Source organism: Dryas octopetala, chromosome 5 (assembly GCF_963921425.1).
Source record: "Dryas octopetala chromosome 5, drDryOcto1.1, whole genome shotgun sequence".
NCBI classification, from domain to species: Eukaryota; Viridiplantae; Streptophyta; class Magnoliopsida; order Rosales; family Rosaceae; genus Dryas; species Dryas octopetala.
In genome coordinates this window covers 3,778,921-3,789,778 of record NC_141370.1, presented here as the reverse complement: position 1 = coordinate 3,789,778, position 10,858 = coordinate 3,778,921, and the positions used below count along the sequence as shown (strand labels likewise).

Genomic DNA, 10,858 nt, shown 5'->3' with positions numbered 1-10,858 from the left:
GAGATCGACGAACACTCCGTGGCACAGAAGGGCTCCCAATATTCAAGGGTTGGACTACGTCATTGGGACCTCACTCCATCGTCTTCCTCCGTATAAAATAAATTTCAAAATACAACTAAATTATATAATTAATAATATATTAATAAATCTAATTTTGCAATTAATCTAAATTTTATAATTAATCTAATTTTGCCATTAATCTAAATTTAACAATTATCTAATTATTTTATATTTAAATTTTATAACCCAAATTTTATAATTAGTCTAAATTTTGCAATTTAAAAAAATTAAACAATTATGCCATTAACAACTCCGCAATTCCTCAAATCAATATTTTCCTGGTACTCGAGAATATTCCTGCAAATCAATCAAGGAAATTAAAACCCCACAAATTATGATAAATACCAAAAAGCATAAAACAATAAAAAAATGCAAAAAAAAAAAATCAGAAAATTACCACACACAAAAAAACCCAAATTCGAGAGAGATGAGAGAGAAAGTGTGGGGCTGGGTGGGTTTTGGGGTTAGGTGGGGCAGGGCGGGTTGGGTTGTGGGTTTCGGTGGTGATGTGGGTGGTTTTGATGGTGATGTGGATGGGTTGGGTGGTTTCACTGGTAGAGAGAAAGAGGAGAGGCAGAGAGGGAAGGGGGTGATGGGGAGAGATGAGAGAGAAACTGAGTGGGAGAGAGAGAGAGAGAGAGAGAAGAGTGGCGGGGAGAGAGAGTGCGGTAGCTGAGAAAGAGTGAGGCAGCTGAGAGAGAGTGGGTGGCGGTCTGGGTTAGGGTCGGGCGGCGATCGGGTTTGGGTTTTGCTGGGTTGGGGTAAGGGAAGAGAGGGGAGAGGGGGTCTGCAGGAGAGAGGGAGGAAGAAGAAGAACTGAAAAGGGGTTTTGGGGGGTTTAGTTAAAAAAAAAATTTCTAGACTTTAAGAGACAAAGTTCATTTCGTTGCCTAAAGGTCCATTTAGGTGACAAAATGTGAATTTCGTCACCTAAGGCTTCTTTAAGCAACGAAACGCACTTTGTCTCCTTGAGTGTGAAATTTTTTGCGGGAATTAACCGTCAATTTTTTTACACCTTAGATGACGAAATCATTTCGTCTCCAAAAAGTTCCTTAGAAGACAAAATCTAGATTTCATCACCCAAAGCAGTTTTGGGAGACAAAATTGTAATTTCGTTACCTAAGGTTTTTTTATTTAACCACAATCGTTCATAAGTTCGAACACCGTTACATTACTTCTACATCTCCGATTGAGCTAAATTTTTTCAGGGATAATTTTTTATTGAGAAAATGAAAAATGAACGGTTCGGATCGTTGGAAACACGATCAAGATGTGAGCTTCTATATATAAATACATTTGAAGAGTATAATTCTATTAACTTTTTCATTGAAACCATGTCATTTCAATAATTGTGAAGACCACAACGTAATTTCAACAATCGAACCCATTCATTTCTATGTTCATACTCAAAGATCATTTCTGCAAATAATCGGCCAAATCAGAATTCATTTACTCATTCGATTATCATAAGAAAAACCACAATCGTTCATACGTTCAACCTCCGTTACCTAAATTCTACATCTCTGATTGAGCTACTTTTTTGAAGGGATGATCTTTGATATGAAAACTAAAAAAAGAATGGTTTAGATCGTTGGAAAAACGATCAAGATGTGATCTTCTACATATAAATATATTTGAAGAGTATAATTTTATTAACAAATTCGTTTAAACCTTGTCGTTTTAATAATTGTGAAGACCACAACGTGATTTCGACGATCGGCGCCATTCATTTTCTAGTTCCTCACTCAAATATCATCCCTGCAAAAAATCGACCAAATCAGAATTCATCTACTAGTTCGATTATCATTAGAAAAACTACGATCGTTTATAAATTCGACCACCGTTACCTTACTTCTACATTTCCGATTGAACTAAATTTTTGCAGAGATGATCTTTGAGTGAGAAACTAAAAAATGAACAGTTCGGATCGTTGGCAACATTATTGACATGTGAGCTTCTACGTATAAATACACTTGAAGAGTATAATTCTATTAACTTTTTCTTTAAAATCCTGTCGTTTCAATAATTGTGAAGACCATAACGTGATTTCAACGATTGGAGCCGTTCATTTTCTAGTTCCTCACTAAAAGATCATCCATGCAAAAACTCGGCCAAATCAGAATTCATTTACCCGTTTGATTATCATTAGAAAAACTACGATTGTTCATAGGTTTGACCACTGTTACCTAACTTCTACATTTCCGATTAAGCTAATTTTTTACATGGATGATCTTTGAGTATGGAACTAAAAAATGAACGGTTTGGATCGTTAGAAAGATGATCAAGATGTGAGCTTCTACATATATAAAAGCTTTTTATCATAAATAGTCACTCAAGTTTCACCAAAAAATCAATTTGGTCCCTAAAGTGCAATCACTCAATGTCATCTCTTATCTTTGCCACTAAACATCAATTTGGTCCTTTCGTCCACTTTTGTCTTATTTCTGTTTAAAATACCATTTTTTCAATTGCAAATATGTCTTAACACCCTAGACACATTTTGAAAATTCGTCAAAAATAGTTCGAGACACAGAAAAAAAATTTCAAAAATTCCTACGGACTCGTCTTGACTACTACTATTTCTATATGGGATTAAATTATCAAATTGACGTTTAGTATTTTCTAGAAAATTGGAATTTCCAAACTAATTTCTAGAAAATTAAAATAACCTTTTGTTTTAATTTGATCTCATATAAAAAAAGTACTAGTCAAGACGATGAATCTTAAATTTTGTCGCCTAAAGTCACTTTGGGGGACGATTTGAGTTCGTCGCCCAAAGACTTTTTTCCTGTAGTGACCAAATGAAAAAGAAAACGAAAACCCCACTAATTCATTGTCTCAAAAAACCTAGATCAGAAAATTACAACCAAAATTAATACACAAAAGAAAACCCAAAACTCAATCTCAAGGTGAAAATCTATTTACCTTGATCTTTGAAATGGAAGAGACTGCAAGCATAGAGAAATAACTAACCAAACGACTCAATTGTAAAGAGATAACCAACAAATCGTCCAGGTTTAGAAAGAATGAGCACAAAAATGAGCAAAGAATCAAAATGATTTCTTACATTTTGATTTTCTCAGTAAACAAACAATATTTAGGTCGAGGGGAGAGAGAGATGAGGCTAAGGCAAGAGCTAGATCAAGGGCATCGAGAGTAAGATCTAGAGTTAGGTCGAGGAGGTCTGATAAAAAAAATGACAAAAACGATGTTTTATCATTTTTAGGAAACCTCATGTTTTTTAATTATTTTTAAATATTTATTTTTGAATATTGGCAACGAAATGCGTTTTTAAAACTTAAAGATGATTTCTGAGTTTTAAAAATGAAAAATTGTTTTCAAATAGGATACCAACCGGGCCCTAAAGTTCTATATCTATGGATAAAATTATCAAGTACCAATTGTTCGATCTATGATATGCGAAATAGTCTACAATTTTGAGGCTCATTGAAGTGATAAAAATTCTGAATCTTGAACTTAAAGTTATGTATATATATCAAATCCATATTGGATCACATTTTCAAATGATGAATCTTGTCAAGTTTAATTTTAATGCCAACTATCTTTTATGGATCATTGATGTTAAGATCCCTTCTTAAGCTGTGGATCTTGGAGGAATTATATACTAATAATGATAGTGAAAAACGAGTAAATGGCTCAATGATCTTTTGATCATATGAAATTTTTTGATGAAAATATGATATATTGAACCATAAAGGGTGATACAATTAGGTGGAGAAATATGCCGATTCTTGGGGAATGACGTGAAATTTATGGGATGCATTTTCATTATATATGCTTGATCCTCGCAAAAATAGATGTGAACTTAAAGTTCAAGTGATCAATCACTTGCACAAATTGTAAGTCAATTGTTACATGCATTGATATAAAGAAATTGACAAAGTCGATCCGATTGCAAATGCTCCAGCCAACATGCATGGGCTCAGAACTACATTACATGCTACCATGGGTTGTAGCTTAGGTAGCTTTTGTGTAAAATACCAATATTATGTATGTTTTAGCGTAAAAGTTTATATATATATATATATGTAGCCCACCCAATTAAGAGTTATTTAGTCCAATTTATTGAGTTTTAGCCCAATTTTTTTGTCCTTAACTCAAAATTTAGCCCAAAAATTTATATATAACTCACCCAATTTTTTTTTATTATTGACAGGACCGTCCCCATATTCCATCCTAGAACCCAAACTGATCCTGTGGGGTCCAATACCAAAGAAATTCTATCAAAATTTTGGCAAAACCTCTCTTGAAATTGGACTAACTCATACTTGCAAAACTTGTAGAAAACACTTTAATGTCCAACATCCACCTCTACCTCAACCAAAAAGGGTCTCAAACCCAACAAAAGACAATAATACAATTTAGTTAAATGGTTCAAGTGTTGGTTATCAGAGACACTACTAAACTTTCAAGTGTTGTTCATGTGTTTGTTTTTTATTTTTATTTTTTTCAATTGGGTATGCGTTTGTTAGGTATATTAAATAGAAGGCCGAATTGCATAAATGTCATCCAAACTATGAGGCTTGTGCGTAAATGTCATCTAATCTTTCAATTGCGACAATTTGCCATCCAATCTTTCAAAACTATGCAAATTTGCTATATGTTGTCATAATTTCTGTTAAATTAGAATATTCTGTTAAATCTAAATTTTAAATAAATTTTTTATTTAAATATAATTAATACAAAAACAGAACATTCTTCTTCTCCACCCCTCCCCCAGCCCCTCCACTCAACTCACCTATAGCCCTTCAACCCCCTCACCCGACCTACCCGGCCCCCTCACCCGACCTACCCCCTTCACCCGAACACCTATCCTAGCCCCAGCCCCGCCCAGCCAGCTCCATTGCACCCCCCCCCCCCCGAAGCCCCCTCTCCCAGCAACACCCCCCGGCTCCCCCTCTCCCTACACACTCACCCCCGCGCCACCCACCTTTCCCTCTTCCCCTTTCTCCTTCTCTTTCCACCACCACCCACCCAGCCACTGGCCAAGAGAGACATAAGAGAGAGAGAGAGAGAGAGAGAGAGAGAGAGAGAAGATATGTTTTTGCAAAAAAAAAAAATATATTTTATAGATTTATTAAATATTTTTTTAGATGAATTGACGAAAATACCCCTAATTTTAACTAATGGATGAAATTGACGGCAGATGACAAATTTGCACAATTTTGAAAGATTGGATGACAAATTGTCACAATTGAAAGATTGAATGACATTTACGCACAAGCCTCAAAGTTTCGATGACATTTGTGCCATTCAGCCTAAATAGAATTGATATATAGGTGTTATGTTGAGTTTAGTTGTTGGGTTTTAGTAAGGGTACGTAGTTTAGGAAAACATGTTGGGTATCCTAATAAGTTTTAATATTTTTTTAAAAAAATGTGGGTTTAATGTGTTGGGGCTACTAATATAAAAATTGGGTCCAAATAGCGGCACCCAAAAGAAAATTATATAATTCTACAAATGTTTTTGTAGATTAAAAGAAGAAAAACAAACATATATAAAAAGACTGAACTTAAAAGAAAGGGACACCATTTAAGCACCCTGGTTGATTTATTAAATATAAATGCAATAGATCTAGGGGTCGGCAATGGGCCGGGCCGGGCTAGCCCGGCCCAAATTTTTTGGGTTCCGGCCGGGCTCGGGCTTGAATTATAGAAGCCCAATAGGGCTTTCGGGCCGGGCTTGGGCTTTAATATACAAGCCCAAGGCCCGCCCATCGGGCTTTGGCTTGCGGGCTTGGAGGGCCGGGCCGGGCTAGGCCCGAAGGGGCGGCCCAAAATGGGCCCAAAGCCTATTTAGACACATATATATCTTCAAAAAAAAAAAAAAGGATTTTGGCTATATTGTGATTTGAACATGAGACCTCACATAACAAGCTTCAACTCTCAACCAACTGAGCTGACTAGTTTATTTGTCAAGTTTGTGAATCATAACATATTTAATAGCTCTTTCGTTTATTTACTTCAATAAATTATTAATATACTTATTAAGTTATTATATAATACTATTATGTTAGTAATATTGTAATACCATAAATAATAAACTTTTAAAATTATATACAACATTACAAGTTTACAACTATAATAAAACATAAATGTACATATATATTATTATATATTTTATTACATATTTTTATAAACAAATGATGCAATTGTGTAGTCAACGATCCAAACCGTTCAAATTTTAGTTCCTCACTCAAAGATAATTTGTGCAAAAAATTAGCTCAATCGGAGATGTAAAAGTGACATGATGGTGGTCAAATTAATGAACGATCGTGGTTTTTCTAATGATCATCGAATGGGTAGATGAATTTCGATTTAGCCGATTTTTTGTACTAATGATCTTTGACTATGAATATAGAAAATGAACAGGTCAGATTGTTGAAATCACGTTGTGGTCTTCATAATTATGGAAACAATAAGGTTTCAACGGGAAAATTATTAGAATTATACTCTTAAAGTGTATTTATATGTAGAAGCTCACATATCGATCTTGTTTTCAACGATCCGAACCGTTCAAGTTTTAGTTCTCCACTCAAAGAGAATTCTTGCAAAAAATTAGCTTAATCGAAAATGTAAAAGTGATTTTTCTAAATGTAACGGTGGTCGAATTAATGAACGATCGTGGTTTTTCTAATGATAATCGAATGGGTAGATGAATTCCGATTTAGCCGATTTTTTGTAAGGATGATCTTTGACTATGAAAATAGAAAATGAACGGTTCAGATCGTTGAATTAATGAAATGACAATTGTGGTTTAATAACTTTAATTATACTTGTATTATAAAAGTTGTATATACACATATACATTTATATTTTATTATACTTGTAATGTTGTATATAATTTTAAAAGTTTATTACTTTATTATTTATGGTATTACATAGTTTACACTATTACTATTTACTAACATTATAGTATTATATAATAACTTAATAAGCATATTAATAATTTATTATAGTAAACAAACAAAAAATCTATTAAATATGTTATGATTTCCAAATTGGGCTTTGGGCCGGGCTTTGGGCGGGCCTAAACGGGCGGGCTTCGGGCGGCCCATGGGCTTCAAGGGGATGGCCCAAGCCCAACCCAAGAGACTTTCGGGTCGGGCCGGGCCGGCCCAATTTTCGGGCCAAATCGGGCTTCGGGCCTAATGGGCCGGGCGGGCTTCGGGCCTTTGGCTTTTTGGTGAGGCCTAAATAGATCTTAGTCTTTCAAATTTTGTACTTCAAAATCATGGAAATTATTTCCCCCGAGAACCACCAAATACAAAGAAAGACTCTTATCCTCTCTCAAACCTCTTCTTGTTTTGGCATCTCTCTATTTAATTTCCAGTCTTCCTCAAAAGAGAGAGAAGGTGGAGATTGATCTTTCTAACTCAAAATATTGATTTTACAACAATTTAAGGTATCAATATTTATCAATCAGTCGAATTCAATTCAAGAGATTGAAGCAGAGAAAATATAGATTTGAGAAGATACAAAATTAAACAACTGTTTGAGTTGTTCTAAGCGGTCAAGAGAGTGGTGCCTGACAGTTTCAGTTTCATATGAAGACTTTGCATACTAGAGAGAAGGGAAAACGAGAGATTTTATGGGGAGAGAGAGAGAGAGAGAGTCCAACAGAACTTTTGATTACACACGTTTTCTATTTTTAATATTTTATTTGAAATTATTACTCTAAATGAGTGTGAATCTTATAATGTTATGAAAGACACATGTCACTCTATAATTAAAAAAATTGACTAGGTTAGAAGATTAAGGAGTTTTAGGAGATGATTCAGGTTTCTAATTAGTCTACCAACTAAAAAGTCAATGGATTGCAATTAAAAAAAAAAAAAAAGAGTTGGAGGGTTTGAGATCCAATTAACCCTAATAACAAATTGCAAAGTACAAATTGAACCTCTCTCTCTCTCTCTCTCTCTCTCTCTCTCTCTCTCTCTCTCTCCGGGCCGTGTGGGTGTGGGTTTGTTTTGATAAAAACTATGCATGTTTTACGTAAACAACTTTTGAATATGTCCATTACCATATGAAAACCCTGTCTGTGGCCTCAATGCAACAACATTTGCACGCTGCGCAGGCTATCTCTCATGGATGACCCTTGTCCAGATCAGATGAACAAAATGGAGGATGAAATATTAATAGATGAATTGCTGTTCAAGGTTTCCAATCATTGACATTCTTTTTGGCTGCTAGTATTACTAATGCCTTTATCAGGTGCCGAAGGTCGTTCATTCATATGGCTCGTTTCTTGCATGTTATGTGTGGTTGTTGTGGCCGGAGGTGGCTTCCTTTTGATGTACTTGATCCTACCTGAAACACATCACAGATCTAGTTGGTTTCTCATTGCTGGAGTGGCATTGGTTTGTATTCCATGGTTTTTTTGGTTCCTCACATGCATTTATCGAGTCATATCTCGGGCTTGTGGATTTAGAGGAGGAGGAGGTAGTGCTGGTTTTGCAAATGTTGCCAAAACGGCCGGGAATAATGTGGCCAGTAATGGGGCTGCACCTGTCGATATTGATGCCACTGGTGCTGCAATGGCTGCCGGAGAACAGAGAGATGGTCATGGTGAACAGGAAGAAAAGGTTGTAAAACGAAGTAACTCGTTGTTAAGCAATGCATCTCATGAGAGTGAAAAGCCTTTGGCCACATCAATTGCGTCTTAATTAATCAATTGTCCGCAGCGCTAAATACATAATTATAACCATGCATATAGCGCTGTGGACAATTGAGATCAAGCAGCTGCTTCACACATATGATCGATTAGATCGCGAGTCGATCGACCAGTTAAAAACTGGCCGGATATTTGATAAGGAGAAATTCATTGAGCAAAGGATATCAATACCTTTCACCAGGGAAGCTAGCTATTCCTTAATTTTCTTGATAGATTTGTAGTCTCTAGCTATTTCAAGTTTCCCCACTACATACATGCATATATATATATATATACAAAATTTCATGACTATATCTATATTGATTACAATATTAATTTGGTGAATATATATCTCTGATCCTAACTACCAACTACTCTAGCTTGCATCAAGTTTGAATTAAACATGCATGCAAATTACATCTATATACGTATCAAATCCGCATAATTAGAAATTCTGAATTTTCAGAAACATTCAGCCTCATCTGTGAGCAGTTTATGTCCATGTCTTTGCAAGAACGTACAATATATATGCATGGTAACCAATTATATATAAACGGTAAGAATTAATTAAATTTTATAACAAATCGATAGATACCCCATTTGCTCAACCAATATACTTTTCCTTGGATACATGAGAGATTTTTTCGATCTTCTTAATCTAAGAGGAGATTTTTCATTGCCATCTATTCTCCTATGTTAATTCATTAATCAAAGTATGTACCCAATTTTAATATAAAGCAACATATAATGTGGTATATAAATTGCCTCAATGAGTAACTTCATTTGATTTCGAAGCTTAATTAACAATGTTGCTAAAGATCAAGACTCCTCCTTATCACCTGATTCGAATTCAAAAGTATCTTCAGCTGCATCATTATTTTATTGCTGATATATCACTTGCATGTCTTATAATGTATTCAAATAGTTATTTCCATTATATATGACTCTTGTAATAGACTATTACAAATAGATTAATACAATACTCAAAGTGTATCGAGAATTCTAGGGTTTAGGAATTCTCTGCACTCAAAACCCAATCACTTGTTCAACAAGTTATGAATTTAATTAGCACTTCTAAAGAGCCCATTACCCTCAAATAAACAAAAATTTATATGAATGACTAGTTATACAATACAAGCTTTCCAATGCAACAAATATTTTTGTATATATAGAATATTTTGGTATAAAGGTAATCTGTCAATTCCTTTATATTATTATCTTGATGGCATCATTACCTATAATATAGAATATATGAAAATATTTTTAATTGTTTTATGCAGTGAATGCCTTAGAGAAAAATTGCCTAGATTGTTTTTGGTATTATTCTAACGTAATAGGTATATATACAAATAGATAATGACAAACATACATTATTACCTACTGATACCGTCAAAAGATGTTTCATACAAGCACTACAAAGTTCACTTTCCAAAAGATGATATACAAGAACATTGGTAAGACCAAGAAATAATCAAATTAAAGTCTGCAATTATCAATGGGTATTTTCTTTGACTATGTTTTGATCGAATAGGGTTTTTTATAGTAAGGTTTTAATGAAGCAGACATTATGCCCGTCAAACATCATATCAAATTATAAATGATTTAATATGAAGTTATACTCTTTTTCCGTTGCGGACATTCAAGAGAAAGCGATATAAATAGTGAATGTTCTTTAATCAAGTTGGTAATTAGAGGAGATTGTACCTATGATTATGTAATTGTACACACTTTACTATGGTTGATTAGTTGACTATGTAACCTTCCATTTTCTACTACTTTTGTAATCAGTATAGAAAGGGGTTTGATCCCAATGAAATAATACACTTTTTTTTGACCAATTCAAAGATAGAGGTGCAACACGAGGACTTCCAGGAGGTTATCCATCTTAGTACTACTCTCGTCCAAACACGCTTAACTACGGAGTTCTGATGAGATCCGTTGCATTAGTGCTGATATGATCGCACCCAGTACACTTATCTCTATAATAGTCCCATTTTCTCTTCATTATATACATTTGGTTTTTTTTTTAGGTCAAGATCAAGAGTAACAATTTGGTTTGTACGTTCCTTCAAGTTCTTACTAGTCACCAAAATTTTTTAAAAAACCCACAAAGCGGGAAAAAGAA

At 34.5% G+C, this 10,858-nt stretch overlaps 1 protein-coding gene and 1 pseudogene across 1 annotated transcript; one reads left to right on the top strand and one right to left on the bottom strand.

Annotated features, from left to right (window-relative positions):
- Positions 1–8,281: 8,281 nt before the first annotated feature.
- Positions 8,282–8,746, top strand: LOC147283620 (Putative membrane lipoprotein). The gene has a single exon (XM_086245550.1). The coding sequence runs from the start codon at positions 8,282–8,284 to the stop codon at positions 8,744–8,746; it is 465 nt and encodes a 154-aa protein (XP_086101676.1).
- Positions 8,747–10,581: 1,835 nt separating this feature from the next.
- On the bottom strand, positions 10,582–10,699 carry LOC147283619 (5S ribosomal RNA; annotated as a pseudogene).
- Between the last annotated feature and the right edge of the window lie 159 nt (positions 10,700–10,858).

Coding starts and splice junctions, on each gene's coding strand:
- LOC147283620 (XM_086245550.1), top strand. CDS start 8,282: ATGCCTTTATCAGGTGCCGAAGGTCGTTCATTCATATGGCTCGTTTCT.